The sequence below is a fragment of the Pleurodeles waltl genome, chromosome 6 (genome assembly GCF_031143425.1).
Source record: "Pleurodeles waltl isolate 20211129_DDA chromosome 6, aPleWal1.hap1.20221129, whole genome shotgun sequence".
NCBI classification, from domain to species: Eukaryota; Metazoa; Chordata; class Amphibia; order Caudata; family Salamandridae; genus Pleurodeles; species Pleurodeles waltl.
The window spans coordinates 1,684,104,705-1,684,128,367 of NC_090445.1; the positions used below are offsets into that span (position 1 = coordinate 1,684,104,705).

The window sequence follows — 23,663 nt, forward strand, 5'->3', positions numbered from 1 at the left end:
GCCCAACCCTCTCTCATTAATAGGTTTTTATTTAGGTGGTACCAACAAACATCCTGTGAGGTCCTGAGGACAGAAGATGTTGGGTTGCATTTTGCATCCCCCTTCACCTTGCTAAAGCTGAAAAACCTAAATGCCTAGGTGAATGGCATGGGAGAAAATATTTTTTTTCTTTTTCTTTTATTTTATGTGGGTAGTTTTTAACAGATCTTTTATTGAGAAGCCATTCTATTTAGGAACCATGTATTGATTTTATGATTGAAAGAAATTGTCATTGACGGCACTGCAAGTTCACTTCATACCACAACAGCAAACCGCCAGCAATCCACTTTCCTCCTTTCCAATCTGAGTTTATGAGTTTAGGCCTATTAGTAAAGGAGTCCCAGGAGGCTGGTCATTAAGCCCTACTTTCTTCGAAATATACATTAAAACGTTAACCCAGATGATCCGTGACCAGGGTGTCATTTTTATAAATTATGCAGATGACACCCATCTCATCATCTCAGTGGATTACATCAGCACCTGCACCCTATTAAAATGTTCATCCCTTTGTGTGCTAATTACCACCTGGCTGACTCACTGTCCCCTAAATTTCAATGGAGATAGAATAGAGGTCCTTTGCTGCTCTAGGAGTTAAATACCTCAACACCCTACAACGGCTTCTGGCCTTCACCAGTGGATCTCCCCTCATCCTCCTCAGCTGCCATTACTAATCTAGGCCTTCAATGTGTTAATGATCTTTCTCTGACTCCTCAAGTCAATAATCTGCTGTCTACCTGCTTCTCTTTACTGCAAACATGGTGGAAGATCTTTCTGCTACGTCCACCACACCTGTCTCCTCTAGTGCTTAAAAGCAACAATCCTGGATAGGAAAGACATGGGGAATTCACTATTTCTAGGTTCTCCTGATTATCTGACTGAACTCCTGTACAGAATTCAGACTACAGAAGCCCAACTGGCTTTAACCCTTCCTCGTCATTCGTCGGCAGCTGCCGCTGTGGACAACCTTCAGTGACTCCCTTTGCCTAAATGGATCCCTTTACAATCTCTGTGGATAGATCTATCCATCAAGCAGGATCCATCTATCTGCAGGACAGATTCCAAAGCTAGCAACCGGCCCTTTGCCTAATGCTTCTCAGAAGGCCAAATTCAAATGATGCCGGACCACGGTAGAGGTTTCTCTGTCCAAGCTTCCCGTCTGTGGAACACTCTTCCCCGCTCTTTGGATCTACCTCTGACTTGACATCTTTAGGAAGACTTTCAAGACCTGGCTGTACATCCGTGAGCCAGCGGCTGTGGCTTGGTGAGTACATTGCTGATGCAGCACCAGGACACCTTTCTAGGTGCTTTACAAATGGCAATAATAATTATTATTGTTACACATAATTAAATCAAGATATAGTTTTAGAGTACAGGACTGTAAATATAGGAAATTGTTTTTTTTTTTTAAAAAAATGATGCAGTAGGAAAATACTACTGCATCCTGGACTCTGGTCTGAATAAAATATATAATGCGCATCAAATTAGGGATATTTGGCTCACCTGTTTTGCTTTCCCTGAAGTCAGGTTCCCACACTTGGGCAGTCTGGCAGCTTTGAGACTGACCTGTAGATAAAAGAATCCAAATGATTAGACACATCCCAGCTCCAGCACAAGCCCCAGTTCCAAAGCATGGAGGGTCTCCATGGGTTGGTTTACGGCATGGGCTGCAACCAATATTCATACAGATTTTTTGTAACATTTTAGCAAGTACCAAATCACTGGCTATTCACGTAAATGGACATCAAATAGAAAGCTTTTCTGTATGCAACAACAATAGACGGATCGTAGGCGGCAGGATAAAGGACGCAAGTAAATTAAAATTTTGGCTACAGACTTTAAGTACATTCCTGCGCCCTGATGCCAGTTCGTAATAAATCACACGGTTAGCATACAATCTACATGAGTCGATACCATAGTAGCGGTGTTGGATACACAGGTGATGATAAGGATGGTACTCCTTGGATACAGGCTGCCTACAAGCACGCTGCCTTCTGCAGATATCGATAGCAATGGATAGTGAAAATTTCTTTCTTCCTCCAAGCCCTCGTGGAATTCTCACTTGTGTTAGTGGACAAGAAAGTTATGTCCAAGTGACTGTGGATATGAGTTAAGAGGATGATCCCACGTGTGGATGCTAAAAATATGGCTTCGCCAACGAGCCGAACTGACAAAGGGTGGAATATCAACAATTACAATATCCTTGGGGGTTGATAACAAGAAGATGAACATCCCCTCGTGTGGATATTGACAAGGATAGCTTCACGTTGTGATGCTATTAAGAACAACCGATATGTTCTTGTGCGGCTTGTGAGTAAAAGGTTAGCCACAAATGTAGAACCAGGAGATTGTTACTGCTCATTTATTATTCATTTCAGAGTTTTCTTGTACTCAGACGTACAGCCGGAAAGTCATGTGCAGTGTCGCACTATCTGCAGGCCAATGTGTTCTCTTCCCTGAGATCTTGTTCTATCACATTCTTCATATACTTCGGATCACTACATTTTTTCTGGAATCTGAGAAACCCATGCATCAGCAGCTGGTACACCACTCCCTCTGGGCCACTGTTCAGCAAGAGGGGCACCTCCCCTCACGGTCATTGGCTTACTGAGTAGTCCCATCATTGTGAGACCTCACACACATACATGCAGTAACTCCAATAGCATACACATGCACAGAAGTGATAGGAAGAGGTGGGTGGTTGTACAGGGCTTTATGGAGCCCTCACTCCATAGGGTCGCAGAAGTGGAGGAATGGAGGGGCCACGGCGGAGCTAAGGTAAGAACTGGGGAATAAAGGTCCCATTTGAAGTGACGATGTTCCCCAATGTACCTATACCTCACCAGTGCACAGGTAGGCTCATATGATTACCATGTGGCTGCCCTCCTATTTTTCCATATGGCCCCACTGTATGGAACAGCCAAGGTTTTCCCTTTTCTAGTGGCAAGGGGTGCCTTACCAACCACACCAAATTCTGAAGTTGTCGGGCGCACTGCTGGTCTCTCGCTTCAGGAGAGAGTCATAGATGCCACGACTTCTCTGTCCACTCAAGCCCTCTCCGTAAATGTCCCCATTAAATCTCAGGACATAGGAAACAATTTCACCACCCTGAAAGATGCTAAGTTAGCCTTGCCTCTCTGCTGCCCTTTGCTAACTGATAGAACGGATGCAAATATACACTTCTGACAGCGGATATTCCACCTGCCATTGCAGCGGATTCCCCCCCTCGGGGAAGACTGCAGAGGAAAATCTGCAATATGTGAGCTACTGCGCAAGTACAGATGGAAGTAGTCAATGAATGTGGCTGTACCATCCAGAAGGGCGCCATCTTGGAGAAGAAAACTAGTAGAAATCCACAGGTGTGTAACAGCCACCACAATGTGGTCATTGGCAATAGAACACCCAAGTGGGGTGCATTTTCAGTGTCCACAAACCTAACCATCCAAAATACCAGGGATTTGGCAAGGAGGCCAAGAGCACACGTCTCACTGTCTGTGAAGCTCTGATACCAATGGTGTGTTGGAATGGAGAGGTGGGTACCCCAGACAGAATGGTGATCAGTCAGTCGAAACCGAAGTTGAACCACCGCCATCTTTGGTGAAACATTGGCTAGCACATGGCGGAACCAGGAGTTTGCGCCGACTGGACATCTACCATGCTTCTCTCAAAAGGGTAAATACATGCAAATGGAACATCTGTCTTTTTTTTTTTTTTTTTTAGATATTGTGTAAACTGCTCTCCATAACGTCAGACTCATAACTCACAAAAGTGCAAGAAGACCGAACTTGCACGTTCTACGAAAATATGCCAATCTTTTCAGACCATGCGTGGTACAAGACAGTGTTCTGAGTTATTATCACTGTTCTGCATTTATCATATAGTCTCCCAAATACTGCATCATTTGCACAATTCAACAAAACTGTTTCCTGTTGACTTTAGTTGAGGGAAGTGGAGCACATGGAGAGCAGACAATGTACAGGAGTAAACTGGCTGGGGAACCATTCACCTGATGACTGACCCACTCGGGCACTAAAGGGGGTGGATTTTGCAGAAATGATGTTAATATCCCCCAACTGACAGTGGCTGGAGGGCATCTGTCTGCAGTAAAAAACCGGACTATGCCTTTAAATGTGACCCCAACAGGGTGGAAAGAGCGACTTGTTCTGTATCATAACAGGGTTTGATTAACTACTCATGTAAGTTCATGTTTACTACAGACACACACTGTTCCCCAAGGGCTCATTTCAGAGGCCATTCCCCGTGGATACACATCCCATATTTTTGTATCTCTTTTTAAGGCCTGATGTCTTGATTTTTAAAGTGCCTTTTAGTAAAACACTCACATAATGAATGTCTAATTTTCTGCTAAGCAGGGCTCTTTGTAATATGTGTTCCCAGATGTTCACGTTTTCCCGCAATGTAAAAACCAAACTGAAGACAAGTTTGACAACGCTGGATACACCGGGAAAATCAGAAAAAAACGAGGGGAAACAGTTACAGATATTGGTTTGGAGTGTTTAGTTGTTGAATAAACTAAGAAATGCCCTCACGACAACACCTGGAAGAAGCACACAAGACATGCAGCATAAATGAGAGCCGAGTTACAGACATGAGAGCTCAGTGCAGCTCCTGCGGTGTGACATTAAATCCTGCGCAGAGGAGCCTGTGATGGGCGGACCATAGCGCAGCCCACCATAGAGAACAGACAGCAATATCCACAGGCCTGGGTGTGTTCGAATCAGGGACACTGGAATTATGCGATTGTGCGGCTGCAGGGAGTTTCACATAATTGCAGATTTGCCACGTGCCACCTAATCCGTCTTTTGCAGCATAATCTCCAGGTTTTAACAAAAAAAATGTTTCTAATTCAAACGGTTGGAAAGTTACTAAAAACACAGTGACGGTGTTTCTGCAGAGGAAGGCCCTTTGCAAAGGTTGACTGGTCACCTTTCTGTAGTTTATTGCTCTGTTTAGTTGTTAAACTGATACTAACAGAGTGCCACTAATGCTAGACAGTGTTAAATTTCAAAATGGCAAAATAATGCGGTAATACTGTCACAAAACGTGCCACATAATTTGCATTTTCTTGACGCATAATTTACTTAGCTCAGTCACATAATTTGACCCTCCCCTGCTGCATAATTGCAAGTGTCCCTGGTTATAATCGCAACAGTTTACCCATCCCTGAAAAGCACAGTGATATTACACTTCCCAGTGGTGACTGTGTCAAGAGCTGGAAGGGGAAAGACTCACTCACTGGACCCTAGCACCTGGGGCCAAGACTTTTTGATTTTTACTAAATTACATATCTGTTATACATACTTAATTGGAGTTTTCATCCAGTCCCTTTCACCAACTGTTATTGCATCATTCCTGTTTTTCTTTTGTCCACTAACCTGTTGTCTGGGGACCCCTGGGGGGTCTGTGAAGCCTCCTCAAGTGGTCCGCGACTGCTTAGAAAATTCATTATTATTAACAGACCGGGTCCCCAGCTTTCAGTAATGACTCCTTGAGGGGTCCCCAGATTCGCACAGTGATTCAGTCGGGGACCCCGCGTTCCAGTACTGATAAAGTGGCGGTCCATAGCTGTCAAAAGGTTGGGGAAACCTGCTATACGAAAATGTGTCAGCACACTTCAGCCATTGGCTTACTTCACTGTGAATGTCACCATCATGTTATTTCACAAGGAGCACTTCCACGATGGCAATGCAAGACTTTCAATAGCTTAAAATAGATTTGGTTTAGATGTATGATATATACACTTGGAGGCACCTCAACAATAACGTTATGCAAACATCATGAAAAAAGCAGCTCTGGCAATGCCAAAAAGTTGTCAACTAACGCAAGACTGATTGGCTTTACCAATGCTTGTTAACACTGTAAACTTTTGTGCTGCAGAATGCTGAGGTAGCTTGTTCTGCCTCTACGAGGGCTCTGAGCCCAGGTTAGATGAGTATCTGGAAATTAATATTTGATGTTCACTACGCTTTTCTTTCTTCATGGCTAACAGGTGTCTAAGGGTGGAATCAGATTTTATGTTACGGTACTTTAAAGAGTATCCAGGGGATCAATGGGCACAGTCCAACAGCTGGAGCAAAGTTCAACTAGACATAGTACCAACAGTAATAGGGAATTACAGTGTGGCTATGTAATACTCAAGAGTATCCAGGGTATCACTGTGCACAATCCAACAGCTGGAGAAAAGTTCAACTAGACATAGTACCAACAGTAATAGGGAATTACAGTGTGGCTATGTAATACTCAAGTACTTACTCACTGCACACAAGTAGGTAACTGTGTAAATACTAAATTATGCAACCACATTACCTTTCTGAAATATGCATTCACACTCATCACGTAACTGTGTAAAAAAGTAACTATATGAGCTAGGAAGGTATGCAGTTGTGGGGGTGTATTACACATGTTACTCTGGAGCTGTGCAAACAGAGTAAAGAGAACTGTAAAACTGCAGTGTTGTGAAAGTCGGGAGAGTTACTAGCTATGTAAGTGGTAACTGTGAAACTGAGTATGTAAGAAGCAATGGAACTTAACAAACGATGCAAGCAAGTAACTATGCAACTAAACTCACAGTGTATATTTAATGTCGGAACTAAAATATGGAGCTGTGAAACGGAAGTATGTACTACACACCAATACTTCATTACCTAATGTAATTACCTAACGCAAAACTGCAGTGTGTGTGTAACGCTGGAACCATACTACGTTACCCTGTAACTATGAAACTGCAGTTTGTATGTAATGCTGGAACTATACTACGATACTTTGTAACTATGAAACTGAGTATGTAAGACGCAATGGAAGTTTAAACGATGCAAGCAAGTAACTATGTAACTAAACTCGCAGTGTGTATTTAATGTCGGAACTAAAATACGTAGCTGTGAAAGTGAAGTATGTACTACACACCAATACTTCATTACCTAATGTAAATACATAACGCAAAACTGCAGTGTGTTTGTAATGCTGGAACTATACTACGTACTCAGTAACTATGAAACTGCAGTGTGTGTAATGCTGAAGCTATACTAAGTCACTCGGTAACTGAAACTGCAGTGTGTATGTAATGCTGGAATTATATTACGTTACTCTTTAACTATGAAACTGCAGTGTGTATGTAATGCTGGAACTATACTATGTTACTTCATAACTGCGAAACTGCAGTGTGTATGTAATGCTGGAACTTTACTACGTTACTCGGTTACTAGGAAACTGCAGTGTGCATGTAAGGCTGGAACTGTACTACATTACTCGGTAACTACGAAACTGCAGTGTGAAAGTAATCCTGGAACTAAAGAACGTTACTCAGTAACTATGAAACTGCAGTATGTGTGTAATGCTGCAACTATACTACGTTACTCAGTAACTATGAAACTGCAGTATGTGTGTAATGCTGCAACTATATTACGGTACTCAGTAAGTAGGAAACTGCAGTGTGTGTATAATGCTGCAACTATATTACGTTATTCTGTAACTATGAACTTGCAATGTGTACGTAATGATGGAACTATAGTTTGTTACTCGCTAACTAGGAAACTGCTATATATATGTAATGCTGGAACTATCCTACATTACTTGGTAACTACGAACCTGTAGTATAAAAGTAATGCTGGACCTATACTTTGTTACTCAGTAACTATGAAACTGCAATGTGTATGTAATGCTGCAACTACACTATATTCCTCTGAATCTATGAAAATGAGTGTAAGAATCACTGCAACTTACCAAACGATGTAACAAAGTAACTATGTAAATAAACTCACAGTGTACTTTTAATGTCGGAACTCAAATATGTAGCAGTGAAAGTGATGTACAACACACCAATACTTCATTACCTAATGTAATTACTTAACGCAAAACTGCAGTGTATGTGAGTGCTTGTGTAAGGCTGGAACTATACGTTACTCTGTAACTATGAACCTGCAGTGTGTATGTAATGCTAGAATTGTACTACGTTACTCTGTAACTATGAATCTGTAGTGTGTATGTAATGTTAGAATTGTACTATGTTACTCTGTAACTATAAAACTGCAGTGTGCATGTAATGCTCCAACTATACTACGTTCTTGGTAATTATGAACCTGCAGTGTGCATGTAATGCTGGAACTATACTATGTTACTCGGTAACTATGAAACTGCAGTGTGTGTGTAATGCTGGAACTATACTACGTTACTCTGTAACTATGACACTGCAGTGTGTATGTAATGCTGGATCCATACAACCTTACTCGGCAACTATGAATCTGCAGTGTGTATGTAATGCTGGATCAATACTACGTTACTCTGTAACTAAGAAACTGCAGTGTGCATGTAATGCTGGTTCTATACTGTGTTACTTGGTAACTATGAACCTGCAGTGTGTATGTAATGCAGGAACTACACTAAGTTACTCTGTAACTATGAAACTGGAGTGTGTGTAATACTGTCTCTATATTACGTTACTTAGTAACTATGAACCTGCTGTGTGTAGGTAACACAAACTATATCAAGTAATTAGGTAACTGCAAGACGACAGTATCAATGTAACGCTACAACTCTTCTGGGTAACCAGATAATTATAAAACTCGAGTACATATGTAACCTTGAAACGATATAGTTTGCAACTCTACAACTACAGCATGTATATAATGCTACACTTTACATATATGGGCCACAATCACAAATTCCTGAAAAACAGGGCCTGGGTTTGATGATTTTTATTTCAACCGCAAATCATTTGGAAAAATCGTCAAAAACACTTAATTTAATAGACGATGCCAGAAAATTGGTGGTCCCAGGGGCGTGGCTACTAGCAATGCACCGAAAACCGCAAAGTTGTACCTTGGGCGTGTATTTAGTAACATCCTCAAAGGCGTTTCCATCGTAGTTGCAAACATAACTAGAGAAGTGTTTCTGCTTTCAAGGGCGCGGGTGGATACTCGAGTAAGATCCACCGTTGATAATCAAAGTGATATTAAGCTGTCCATTATCTGCAACGATTATGCAAAATTCCTCAAAAAGAAAAAAATATGAGTGATCTGTTAAATGAGCTTCTGTCCGTGGCTAGTGGGCTAGAAGCCTTCAAGGACCCCTCAGAGTCCTCCCGCTGACGTGCCCCAGACTGGCCCTGCGTGTGTGTGCTCGTGCCAGCGACCACAGCCGCACGCGCCCACGGGGTACGTAGGCACGACCTGCCCCTCCATAGGTCACAGTGACGCAGGAATTCTCCATTAGCTGATGGATCTCATAGATTCCCAGAGGAAAAACTCCGTCGTGGCCAACACTTCTTCGGCCACGGTACATCCTGGTCAGTGGCCAAGGATGTCACGAGCCACGCTCTGCTCTGCAACTGTTGCGCAGGCCACTAGGGGTACTGACCACCGTGTGATGGGGCTGGCAGCACACACGACCGTGTGCGCGTGATACATACGTCACAGGGACACCCGATGAACTCATCTACTGAAAAGTTATTTTAAAAATAAAGAAATAAAAATAAAAAAAACTATTTGTTGGACGTGCACACAAAGATTTGACTAATATGTCATACGTCACCCACACATCACTGCAAGCGTTTTTCCTTGATACAAGGAGAGAGACATGTTGGTCAACGTAAACACCAAAAAATACCACACACAAGTCTTAAAAATCACGTTTGGGCCCAAACCTGGGCCATTTAAATCCCACTTCGTAAATATTGCAAATACCAAAGTGTTACAATGGGTAAATGAATGTGGCATAAAACTGTGACCTGTTGGATAGGTCAGGGCACTGTAAAATGCAATTTCATCTTTAAATTAAATACAAAAAAACGAAAATGGGGTTGATTGAGAGCCCCGGGCAGTTAAATAGTAGAAACTCCGCCCCCCTCCCTTTGTGCAATTGCTGTGACATTGATGGAAAATGCAGCAACAAATGTTCAGTGGTCAGGGTGGGGGCGGGGGTCTGGGTTTAACTTGGCCACAGAGCCAGCGCCCACAACACAGGCGGGGCAGCGGCCTCTCCCAAAATAACGGCCGATCTGCCCCTCCCTGGCATCCCATCGCCGGGGCAGCATAGCACGCCCGGGGGGGAACCGGTCGGGCGGGCTCTGCCGCCGCCCCAGTGGCATTTAAATCACAAATACGGGAAGTAAGCGGGAAGGGATCGGTGACCCGGCTTTAGCCCCAAGATGGGGGGCTGCCTCCCCCCACCCCCACCAATACTGTCAATAATTAACACTACAAAACAAAGCTTTTCCAGATGGCCGCGCGGATTACGGAACTTCGATTGTAGGAGTCGCAGAGCACACAACGCGTGTGCCTGAAATCAGAAACTGCGCGCAGCTGCCAATTCAATCAGGTTCGCGAATTAGGGGCTTCTAATTTGCATGCTGTATTTTCTTTAATTAAAAAAAATCGAATTTCCCCTCAAAGAAGCAAGAAACCGCAAAACGAAAACATCTCAAGTCATCTAGAGCAGGGACAGCGTGAGGTTTAAAGGGAGGCACAACACATGCACCAATTTCGTCGAAGTTCGCGGACTCTTCGTGCCATTTCGGGGTTGCCCTCAAACCCCCAACCTCCTGTTTTATGAATGAATCTGTTGCTCACCTCCCCATGTGTCCATTTCATGCCTCTCAGAGTGTGCCGCGAAGCCATGTGAGGGCCAGCGAGCGCTACAGGCCGGGCGGCAGCAGTCTGGTGCCCAGCCTCATGTTTCCTCTGCCAGTCCTCTCTCTCCGGCTTGCTGGGGCGGCCACCCTCACCCCTGCAGGTCAGTTTACAAGCTGGTCATGTGATGGCAAAGTTCAAACCCTAAGGTCACAACTTGCTTGGAGTCCATTTATTGCTGGAGGTTATCTGAGCGGACTGATAGGGCCTCTGTTTTATCCAACAGTCAACAAAGCAGCCCCCTCACACTTAGCGCTGCCAGCCGGCCACAGTAACATCTCGAGTAAAAATATATAAGGAAATGTTCACATTTCAGCTATGAGCTCGTGAAGGCTTAAAAAAAGAACACAGAATAAACAAAATGAAAATACATAAAGAAAAATCAATAAGAACAGATTTTAAAATCGATGTATTGATATACGGAGTCTCCTAATAATTCTGCTTTGTAGTTCGGGCAAAATAGAAAGCCCCTAATTGCATTTTAAATGAACTATCTTTAATTAAGTGATTTCAAAGGGTTTCTTTAAATTTCATTGGCAAATGCAGCGGTGAACTTTAATAAAATGACGCACAGTGCCCTGGGAGCAGAGTGCAGGGTGAGGGGGGACATCAAAGCGAAGTGTAAGGGCGTTACGCACCCGAGCCACGTGCCTAGATGTGCTTAACCCGGCAGTGTAGCACTAGCTCTGCTCCATAAAGAGCTATTAGTGGCACTTAAAACCAGAACTTTATCCGGAGAGGTGCTATCCAGCTGGACGCAAGGCGCTTCTTATTTTTCAGTAAGGCTCTAACTGTAGTGCCTTTAATGTGCTTGGTTCCAGCACTTCACAACTCAACGCGGGCCACTGCACTTTACGTGGGGCGCTCCCAGCACTCTCCAACCTGATAGCACTCACAATGAGGACCACGGCACTCTACGTGCTCTGTACCTTCCGGCCTGAACACTTCACAGCGAGGACCATTACACATTATGTGAGGCGATCCCAGCACTTTCCGACCTGAGGGCACTCACAACGAGGGCCACTGCACTTTACGTGGGGCGCTCCCAGCACTCTCCAACCTGACAGCACTTCACAGTGAGTACCACTGCCCCTTACGTGGGGCGATCCGGCACTTTCCAACCTGACTGCATTAATTTAGACAGTAGCGTCACTTTCACAGATAGAGCGGGCTCTTCTCAGAGCCTGGATGGCGCGCGAGACCCCACAGTTATGAAATAGTTAATGGTGTCATGACACCAGCAGCTACAAATGCAGCAACTCACCCAATACATATCCAAAAAACTCCAAAAAGCATCAATGGCACAGTGACGGCACTTCACATCTAGAGCTACGTCACATTAAAAGGGACACTGCCAGCTTCACATCTCGAAGCACTTTCATCGGGACAGGGGCAGCGCTTCGCATCTAGAACTATATATCACATTTAAAGGGACACTGCCAGCTTCACACCTCGAAGCACTTTCATCGGGACAGGGGCAGCGCTTCGCATCTAGAACTATATATCACATTTAAAGGGACACTGCCAGCTTCACACCTCGAAGCACTTTCATCGGGACAGGGGCTGCACTTCGCATCTACAACTATATATCACATTTGAAGGGACACTGTCTGCTTCACACCTCGAAGCACTTTCATCGGGACAGGGGCAGCACTTCGCATCTACAACTATATATCACATTTAAAGGGACACTGCCAGCTTCGCACCTCGAAGCACTTTCATCGGGACAGGGGCTGCACTTCGCATCTAGAAATATATATAACATTTGAAGGGACACTGCAAGCTTCACACCTCGAAGCACTTCCAACAGCACAGCAGCAGCACTTCGCAAGTACAACTGTGTATCACGTTTAAAGGGACAGTGCCAACTTCTGCCTCCGGCACTTTCAACGCCCAGGGCACGTCTCAACATCCCTGCAAAGCTTTCCACATGCCGGCTGAAGCACTTCTCGGAAGAAGTTAGTATAATTTAGTGAGGCAGGGCCAGAACTTCTAGGCAGGCACCCCCCCACCCCCCCCCCCCCTCCCACTGCTGATGGGAGAGTATGAATTATACAAATCTCTGCAGATCTACTGCACGTGTGGTGGAAGGGTGAAAACACAAACAGATCTCACAGAATCTTGCAGGCAGGCAACATCACTGCAACAGATCCAATAGAAATTTATGAGGTATCACCAACAGATCCAACTTGACTCGACAGTATTTCGTGAGACAGCACCGACGAGACAGACGCAAACCTACCCCAGAACATCCCATGGGCGCTACAAGGAGATCCATGAACATTCCATGGCGCTACAAGGAGATCCATGAACATTCCATGGGCGCTACAAGGAGATCCATGAACATTCCATGGGGCAGTACACCAGATCCCTTAGCATTACAGGGTGGGTAGCGCACACAGATCTAAGAGCATTCCAGGGGGGCAGTTCAGACAGACCCCTGAGCATCACAAGGGGGGAAGAGGGTGGAGGGTAGCACAAACAGATGTAAGAACATTCCATGGGGCAAACCAACCAGATCTAAGAGCATTCCAGGGAGGCAGTACAAACCGTTTTAAGAGAATTCCATGTGGCAGTACAAACAGATAGATGAGCATTCCATGGGGCAGGACAAACAGATCCCTGGGCATTCCACCGGGTAGTAGCAAAAACAGATCTAAGAGCATTCCATGGGGCAGAGCAAACAGATCTAAGAGCATTTAATAGGGAGTATCACAAACACATCCCTGAGCATTCCATGGGGCAGTAGCGCAAACAGATCTCAGAGCACTCCACGGGGCAGTACAAACAGACCCTGAGCATTCCAAGGGCAGTACAAACAGATCCCTGAGCATTCCACAGGGCAGTATCACAAACAGATCTAATAACATTCCATGGGGAAGTACAAACAGATCCCTGAGGATTCCACAGGGCAGTATCACAAACAGATCCCTGAGTATCCATGGGGCAGTATCACAAACAGATCTAAGAGCATTCTGTGGGGCAGCAGCACAAACAGATCCAAGTGCATTCCAAGGGGCAGTACAAACAGATCCCTGAGCATTCCACAGGGCAGTATCACAAACAAATCTAATAACATTCCATGGGGCAGTACAAACAGATCCCTGGGCATTCCACCGGGTAGTAGCAAAAACAGATCTAATAGCATTCCATGGGGCAGGGCAAACACACCTAAGAGCATTCCACGGGGCAGTGAAAACAGATCCCTGAGGATTCCACAGGGCAGTATCACAAACAGATCTCTAAGCATTCCACAGGGCAGTATCACAAACAGATCTAATAACATTCCATGGGGCAGTACAAACAGATCCCAGGCCATTCCACCGGGTAGTAGCAAAAACAGATCTAATAGCATTCCATGGGGCAGGGCAAACACACCTAAGAGCATTCCACAGGGCAGTGAAAACAGATCCCTGAGGATTCCACAGGGCAGTATCACAAACAGATCCCTGAGCATCCATGGAGCAGTAGCACAAAAATATCTGAGAGCATTCCATTGGGCAGTACAAACAGATCTATGTCTGAGCATTCCACGGGGCACTGTCACAAACAGATCCCTGAGCATCCATGGGGCAGTAGCACAGGCAGATCTAAGAGCATTCCGTGGGGCAGTAGCACAAACAGATCCCTGAGCATCCATGGGGCAGTATCACAAACAGATCTAAGAGCATTCTGTGGGGCAGTAGCACAAACAGATCTAAGTGCATTCCAAAGGGCAGTACAAACAGATCCCTGAGCATACCACAGGGCAGTATCACAAACAGATCCCTGAGCATCCATGGGGCAGTATCACAAACAGATCTAAGAGCATTCTGTGGGGCAGTAGCGCAAACAGATCTAAGTGCATTCCAAAGGGAAGTACAAACAGATCCCTGAGCATTCCACAGGGCAGTATCACAAACAGATCCCTGAGCATCCATGGAGCAGTATCACAAACAGATCTAAGAGCATTCTGTGGGGCAGTAGCACAAACAGATCTAAGTACATTCCAAAGGGAAGTACAAACAGATTCCTGAGCATTCCACAGGGCATTATCACAAAGAGATCCCTAAGGATCCAAGGGGCAGTATCACAAACAGATCTAAGAGCATTCTGTGGGGCAGTACAAACACATCTCTGTCTGAGCATTCCAAGGGGCAGTAGCACAAACAGATCTAAGAGCATTCCATGGGACCGAAAAAAGATCTCCCAGAGCAATTCTTGGGACAGTACAGACAGATGCCAGAGAATGGCACGTGGCAGCATAAACATATCCAAACAAATACCCAAGTCCCAAACGTTTCAGCGCTCAGCATAAAGACGCCCAGAAAGACACCAGGCACTTTCATAGGACAGTGCCGCATTTCTAACCAGGCACACACAGCGTGTCACTGGGAGCTACATACTCAAATCCGCGCGGTCGCTTAGCATTTCATGGACAGTGCTTAGAGGCCCTAGAGCATTTCTTGGACAGTAGCGACACTTATGAGCAGAACACTATCGCGCCTAGAGGGAGAGAGTAGCATTTCCCAAAGGACACCACAGCATGAAATGGACAGTACCAGCACCCCTGGCTTTATCACCAAAACAAGAAAAGGACCGTGTCAGCCAAGGGCCTGAAACGGACAGTGCCAGCACGTCTCAGTGGACATCATGCATGAAACGGACAGTTTCAGCACAACCACAGTAATGGGAAAGTACCAGCCATTGTGACCGGTCCACCACAGGGTGAAAAGGACAGTGTCCGCATCATAGCAGGAAATGGACAGTGCCAGATCAGAGACTGGGGCGGACAGTACCGGCACTTTGACCGGTCCTCCATAGGATGAAAAGGACAGTGTCCGCATCATAGCAGGAAATGGACAGGGCCAGCTCAGAGACTGGGGCGGACAGTACCGGCACTTTGACCGGTCCACCACAGGATGAAAAAGACAGTGTCCGCATCATAGCAGGAAATGGACAGGGTCAGATCAGAGACTGGGGCGGACAGTACCGGCACTTTGACCGGTCCACCACAGGATGAAAAAGACAGTGTCCGCATCATAGCAGGAAATGGACAGGGCCAGATCAGAGACTGGGGCGGACAGTACCGGCACTTTGACCGGTCCACCACAGGATGAAAAAGAGAGTGTCCGCATCATAACAGGAAATGGACAGGGCCAGCTCAGAGACTGAAGCGGACAGTACCGGCACTTTACGGCGTGAGGTGACACCGAGTGTCCCGCACACTTCTCCCGTACACTACCCTCCGGTATCCAGCCCATCTCTGCCCCGCCCCGGGGGCACACACAGTGGCATCGGTGACAGCCTGGATCTCGCTCAGAGCGACCACCGAGGGCGCTGGGGTGGGATAAACCCCGAGCGGAGACCTTCCCCTGTCTGACCCGGAGGCCGGGGTCTGAGCTCGGGCATCACCGAGCACGGACATCCGTCCGTGAGCATCACCTGTCCAGGGCACCGTTCGGACACCAACGAGCGCGGACGTCCGTCCCGCGGACATCACCGGCTCCTGCACCCGCCCCACGGACATCACTGGTCTCCAGCACCCGCCCAGTGGACATCATCGGTCTCGGTCATCACGGAGCTCAGTCATTCGCCCCTTGGACTCCAGCGGTCTTAGACCTCAGCGGGCTCGGACACCGGCTCCGCGGACCTCACCGGTCTCGGACAACAGCTCCGCGGACATGACCGGTCTCGGACATCGGCTCCGCGGACCTCACCGGTCTCGGACACGAGCTCCGCGAACCTCACCGGTCTCGGACACGAGCTCCGCGAACCTCACCGTCTCGGACACGAGCTCCGCGAACCTCACCGGTTTCGGGCACAAGCTCCGCGAACCTCACCGGTCTCGGATACCACGGAGCTCGGTCATCCGCCCCGTGGACTCCAGCGGTCTCGGACACCACAAGCTCGGACATTACCGGTCTCAGACACCATTACCTTCCATAAAGTTGGAATCCTCCTTCATTCCAGAAAAAGAGCCCGGAGCCCCTAGAGCGCATCATTGGCGAAGCCCCCGGATCCGCGAAGCATGCGAACAATGCAGCCCCCAGCCCATCTCTGACACGGAGCCGCAGCACGGGGGCAGCCCTGCCCTATGCAAATAGGCTCTGATGTCAGACCCGAGAGGCCTTTAACATTCAAATGAGGGGGCGTCAGAGGTGAGCCGGGGGCACGGGCACCGGGGCGTGACCTTTCAGCAGGACAGGGCTTCATTCATTCTAACACTAGCGGAGGATCGGAGCTTCATCCGTTCCCATCTGCGGGACAGGGCTTCATTCATCCATCCAATTCATTCATTCATTCTATCACTACTGCAGAACCGGGCTTCATTCATTCTAACACTACTGGAGGATGGGGGCTTCATTCACTGACATCTGCGGCCGGGCTTAATTCATTCTAATACTACTGCAGGACCAGACTAAGTTCATTGACATCTGCGGGACCGGGTTTCATACATTCCTATACTACAGCTGAACCGGACTTCATTCATTCACACTACAGCACGACCAGGCTTTACTCATTCTAACACTAATGCAGGACTGCGGCTTCATTCACTCTACTAGTGGTGCAGGATCGGAGCATCATTCATTCTAATACTACAGCAGGACCGGGGCTTCATTCTTTCCAACCCTACTGCAGCATCCGGGCGTCATTCATTCCAACCCTACTGCTGCACCGGGGTGTCACTCATTCCAGCACTACTGCAGGACTGAGGCTTCATTCATTCACACTACCACATGACCGGGGTTTTATTAGTGCCAACACTACTACTGAGCAGGGACTTCATTCATTACAACATTACCAGGGGACCAGGGCTTCATTCATTCCAGCACTACTACGGGACCTGGGCTTCACACATTTAAACACTACAGCAGGACTGGGGACTTCATTCACTGACACTACAGCAAGACCCGGGGATCATGCATTCTAACACCACTGCGTGACTGAGCCTTTATTCATTGTAATACTCCAACAAGACAGGTGCATCATTCTCCAACACTACAGCAGGACCAGGGGTCCGGGCACTCAAACACTATTGCAAAACTGGGGCTTCATTCATTCATACTACAGCAGGGCCGGTGTTCACTCATTCAAACAATACAGAAGGACAGGGGTTACATTCATTCCCACTAGGTCTGGGGTTTATTTTTTAGGGCTGGCACTTATTCGTCTCCCTCAAGCATTTATGCCAGCAAAAGACACATATGGGAAAGACGGAGGAAGAGAAAAACAAAAAAGCCTCACAATGGGAGAAAGCAGAAAGAGTGAGCTGAAGGGGCAGCTGAAGGTGAGCTGAAGATTTAGTAATCTTCAGCAAAGAACCCCACTGGAAGACTCCACAAGGCGGCCTGTAGAACTCAGACCCACTCCCCCTCTGGCAACCTATGCAACGAACCTTGGAATAGTAATGAACAACCAACTCACTATGACCATCCAAGTGAACTCAGTCTCCGTCTCCTGCTTCCACACACCCAAGATGCTCAAGAGGATCTTCAAATCCCTCCCCACCAACAATGGCAGAACCGTCACCCAGAACCTTATCGCCAGCACACTGGACTACGGCAGCACACGCTATGCATGGAATCAATGCTCAACTGACCAGAACACTACACCACAAACAAGCTCATCAGCCAGGTTTACTCCCAACCACACATACATCACCCTGCACCTCAAATACCTTCATTGGTTCCCAACCCACAAAGGAGCACTCTTCAAGCCTCTCACGCACACATAAAAAGCTTACCCAACATCTGCCCTGTGTAACTCAGTAAAGGCATAAACTTCCATGACAGATATCTCCTCTCAGGAGGACATCTGCTCTAAAGCAGGACTTCTACTCACAGAGACCCTCTGCATACACAGTCACATCCGGCAGTCACTATGCCTACTACTACCTCACTCTTGAGGCCACATATCAGAGCCGCCTCCTCCTTTCTTGAATTGCGGAAGAAACAGAAGAACACTTATTTCTTCACCTACCCACAGTCCTGGGATGCACATGCAGCGCCAGGATGCCACCCTAGATGAGTTGTGAGCTATACAAACTAACATAACAGCACATAACACAACACAACATTACATAGCATATGCCCGAGACTTCATTCATTCAAGCACCAATGAAGGACCAGGGCGTTTTTCTTCATTTACTCCACAGCAGTCCCAGGGTTCCAATCAATGCAACGCTGCAGCGGTACAGGGCCTCCATTCATACAATCCATCTGCACCATTTGTGTTGTTCGTGTAAAAAGGAGTGGAGCAAAACAGTATTTGCACCATTTTGCATACATGAGAGAAAAGAAATGAGATCACAGTTGCTGTGTTTACACAATAAGAAGAAGGGAAACAAATCCAATTTTTTACAAGTTTGAAAAAAGGAACCACTTAAGTTTGAGACAAAAATATTCTGCATTTTTACTAAGAGGACTAATCACAATGTCTCATTAATTGACCTTATAATTAAGGAGTTATTCATACACTACGGTTTGATTTAGAAAACGTCCATGATAAACATACATCATTTATAAGCAAAAAAATATGCTTGACTGTCATGAAAAATATTATTTTGCACAAACAGTTTGTAGTATGAAATATCACTGAATTTGGCAGGCTGGCTTTGCACTGTTACTTGCACAACTTCAATGTTTCTTCAACAGAGAGTCTGGACTTCATTCCTTCAAACAAAGAGTAAGAAAGGCTGTTTTCAGCCTTTGTTGTTAAATGTAAGAAGGACTGTCTTGGGTAAAGGAAGAGGGGCAAGGTCTTAATTTGATAAGTGCTCTCTTGCTCTCAAAGATTGGCTAGGACTGGGAGGGGGTTCCAGTGTCTGGACTGGATGTCATTTGTAGGGCGGTGCTCCCACTCGGGGCACAGAGGAGCTTTCGTGGACAAGGAGCATGTTGCATCACAGGTCCTGCTAGGATGGAGGAAAGTGGGGATATAATGTGGCCTATGTGAGAAGAGTTTGGGAGTTTTGCATGGGTGACCAAAGGGGTGTGTCTCTGTGCCTAGCCTGTAGTAGACCACTGAGTAGTCAGAGACAGAGCACGTAAGGTGTGTAATACGGTGAGGCCAGGCTGCAGTGGTGCGGAGAGTGGTGCTGGTCCACGTGGGGAGTGCTGGGTGTCCTGCATGAAAAGCAGGGGCATGCACTTCTACTGTTGCTGCAGTCCTGCAGCTGCACAAGTCGATGCAGACGAACAAGGAGAGTCAGAGACAGTCGTGCATGTGACCATGCCCACCATCTTTGAGCGATCCCTCCACTTCTGTTAGTCTGTGAGTACAGTCAGGCACAGCTTTGTTGTCTGGAAGGCTTGGTTCTGATTCTGCAGGTATGATACTGCATCACCTAATGGTGAAAAGTCAGTCTTAACCATCTTACTGGGCTCCAAGTAAACCAGGATGCTTTTTTTCTGTTCCTAGAGGGAATTCCCTTATTTGACTCCATGTGCAACTAAGGAGCTCCAACTGATGATCACCTACAAGTACATTAAGTAATCAGTGGAACAGAGGGTCCTATTCTGTGAGTATTTCAGTTGTTTCACTGCAATAACAAGGGGCCTGTGCCTTGGATGACCCTTTGAGTGATGCAGGCTGCCTTAAAAGCAGAGTGTCTGGTCAGTGTAAGCCAGGGGACTGGATGGCTGAAGAGTTGTGGTCCTTCAAGAGGAGGGTGCAGTAATACTATTGCACTTGTAATTATTTGCACCCATTTGAGTTGTAAAAGTGAGAGCCTTAGATAGAGTTTGTGTAGTTGAAACAGGACCACAGAAGCTGGCCTATAGTTTGAGGGAACATTAGGTGGCGGGAGGTGTGTCAGTGAGTTTGCCTGATCTGAAAAGAGCTTCTTGAGACTTGGTTCACTTGGGGAGGATCATGAAGAAGCCCAAGTCCATAGAATTCTTACTTCATTAGATGTAGGGGGTCTAGGATGAGTTCCCGAGGGCCACATGGATGCAGGTTGACAGTTCTTCGATTTGCCCAAGATCTGCCTTTCAGAATTAAGTCTAAAACGGTTTCAAGGAATCCATAGTTTGATGGCTCGGAGACAATGTTTTAATCCAGAATGTCTTGAGGAAAATCATTGTGTCCCGGAGCAGTTGTATGAGGTTATATTGAAGGGTCTGATGAGATCTTTTTGTGTTCTGCAGTAGGCACCGATGGGGAAAAGGAAGTTTATTCAGCTTCCTGAAAAACTGGTGATGGGAAATTGAAATGACACAGGATCTTTCTGGGAGGCAGGCGGAGATCCAGTCTGGGACACTTTCTTGGATTCTAAGTTCCTCTAGCACCAGGAGGAGGGATAGTGGTGGACTGTCGCAAAGGCAGTGGCATGTCTGACAGTCACTCCTTTTCTGTTCAAAGATGTTTAGGGCCATTCTAGGCGGTAATCTAGGTGAAATTAATGGTCATGCCTCAGCAGAAGTCAGTCTGACTTCTAATGATGTGACTATGTGAACCTTCAACTAAAGTTTTTAATTTAGCAGTAAGGGTGTACATTGCCACCAGGGAAACTATTCCGGTTGCAGGACAAGAACATGGAAGTAACAAACCACAATCCCTATCGGTTTGTTCTTCTTACCTTGTGAAAAAAGTGTCACAGTTCTTAATTTGTCCCCACCACAAACTTAAAATTTATCATATTTATGCCAAGATATTATTAATGTTAAGGCGATCCCAGTACAGTGGGGGGGCCTTCTACTGCTGACGACAATGGCCATACCTGGAGCTCTCTTCCCATTCCTGGACTATAGGCAGGCAGAGTCAGCTATTACTTTATGCTGCAGAAACAACCAAACAGATTTCTTCATGGGAGTTTGTGAGGAACACAGAGAAATGGAAATTATGGAAATTACTGCCTTCGTCTAGCAGAAGGCAGTGTACTGCATCTCCCCCCAAAGCCTGTTTAGTGCCCCTCAATCTGGCTGAGACCCAAGACATGCCAAGTACTTACCTGTTGGCTCATCTGCACCATCTTCTGTTCTCTCCTAGTGCATCTAAGACATGTTCTTGCATGGGTGCAAACTGACCTCTTCCCAGGGTTACGGGGGAACACCAGAACTTCGTTTAACACCGCACGGGCAGCTCAGTGCGATGTGAGGCAAAGGAAGACTACAGCATAGTAGCATAGCAAGGGTGCTAAACGGCCTTGTGCAAGCAAAGAAAAATGGGTCCCCTGACTGATGGCAGGAGAGTAACCTACAACAATAATCAGGTTTCAGTGGACCCTTTGCATTTGATGCCCCATTGGTAGCTACACCTCTGCACAGTGACCAAGGTGACAGGGGCATGAACGCAAAGGTGACTGCTCCTAATTGTTGAGAGCGTTGTGTCTTTTTACGGTCGAGCCTGCGTCGCATGCGCTTGCGCATGCATTTCGCTTGCGAATCGCTTTAGGAGTCAGAAAAGGGTTCGGAGCCCCGTTGACGTCACGTCAGTGTCTTTCATTGGTTCGTGGGCTTGCCTGTTGAAATCTGCTTGCTTTCATTAGTGGAAGGCACGCATACATCTTGCCTTTTCCAGTGGTTAGCCCTGCTCGAGTGCAGCGACCAAGTACTGAAAACATGCGCGGCTCGCTGTTTCTCCGTCAGGTGTGTGGACTACTTTTTGTCTTTTGTTCGCAGCGCGATCTCGCTTGGCAGAAGTCGAGCGCTTTGCATAACATCGACCCTGTTACATAGTTAATTGCACTTTTGCTGGTTACGTAGATAATTGCACTTTTGCCGATAGGTTTCACTACGAGTGAACTGTAGCAGCTCGATCGTGCTGTTTTTTTCTTTCAATGTGGAAAAAAAAATCCAGTTGGGAGTTTACTACTGCTAATAGCTGTAACTTGGAGAAATGCGAGACCCTAGTGCATTGCAAATGCTTGTTTTCCCTGCAGCAGCATCGAATACCGCCAATGTAGCAACCGGCCTTGCAAGTAAAGCTGGAGCAGGTTAGTAGTCAGCCATCTTTAAGCCAGGCAGAATCTGTTCTGCAACCATTACAGCACAAGGCAATACCGATCAAAGGCTCGATTCCGCTTGCACTGTTCTGAATCTCAGAAACCTCACCCACAAGTCTAACAAGGACCTCACACAGAATATATTTAACAAATGTAATGAAAGTAGCAGAGTCGATATCATTCAATATGAGGAGACGACGGATTAGAAAGAATGAAACATTAGCACTGGAGTTTGTCTGCCATCTCTGAAAATCTTAAACCACCTAGATTGATGGGCGAAGTTATATATGTATTTAAAAAATGTATTTATTTATTTATATGAATAGTCAAAAATGAACATAGCAGAAAATAACAATGAAAAAAGAAAGTGAAGATAGTAATTACTGTGGTTGGTAAATGACAACAATAAAACAGCCCTATATACAGCTATTCTGGAACTTTTTAAATTACATTTATTATATATTCGTAGAGATCAACCTTTAGAGATCAGTGCACATTAAATACATGTGGGCATCTTTGCAGATAACCATAGCTTATTGCTTGTGTAAAAATAACTCAACAAGCAAACCACTTATGGCATTAACCCTCAAACCCCTCATCAATGTGGTATGATTATTAGAGAGAACGGTAGCCCCCAAAAGACATCCTACCGTGCCAATTTAAAGCATGCTGATAATCATTCTCGTATGGGCCAGGCAGGTTTCCAGTTTGTATCACTGCTGTTAATAGCTGAGCCTGTCTCCACTGTGAAAAGCACTGGACCATGCTAAAGGCCTGGTAGCTGTCATGGCAGGCCCCACATCCTGGTACCCATATTCCCCTTTTAAAAGGAAAGATCCAGGGTCACAAACAAAGACCACTTGGGTGCCAACTAGCTCATCTCCACCTGTGAATGTGTTATGTAAATCCTGTCACAATGACCAAGAGCTGATGCAAAGAAACAATCTGCACTTCTGCTGAAAGCACCGAAACGGAACCCCCAGTAGGGTGGAACAGGCTGAGGGCCACATTTAAATCCTGGCAGACTTCCCGTTGTTCCGTAAGGGAGACAGAGTAAA

At 46.1% G+C, this 23,663-nt stretch overlaps 1 protein-coding gene across 8 annotated transcripts in view; it reads right to left on the bottom strand.

The window, feature by feature from the left end:
* NR6A1 (nuclear receptor subfamily 6 group A member 1) overlaps nt 1–23,663 on the bottom strand; it is a 685,712-nt gene that overhangs the window by 163,303 nt on the left and 498,746 nt on the right. For 4 of the 8 annotated variants that reach the window (XM_069241722.1, XM_069241724.1, XM_069241721.1 and 1 more), the window contains exon 4: nt 1,540–1,602. In XM_069241722.1, the coding sequence (XP_069097823.1) occupies nt 1,540–1,602 (63 nt within the window). Of the gene's footprint in view, nt 1–1,539; nt 1,603–10,619; nt 10,778–16,598; nt 16,737–23,663 lie in introns of those variants that run through there. The other 4 variants (XM_069241728.1, XM_069241725.1, XM_069241729.1 and 1 more) reach the window with 3 other exon arrangements.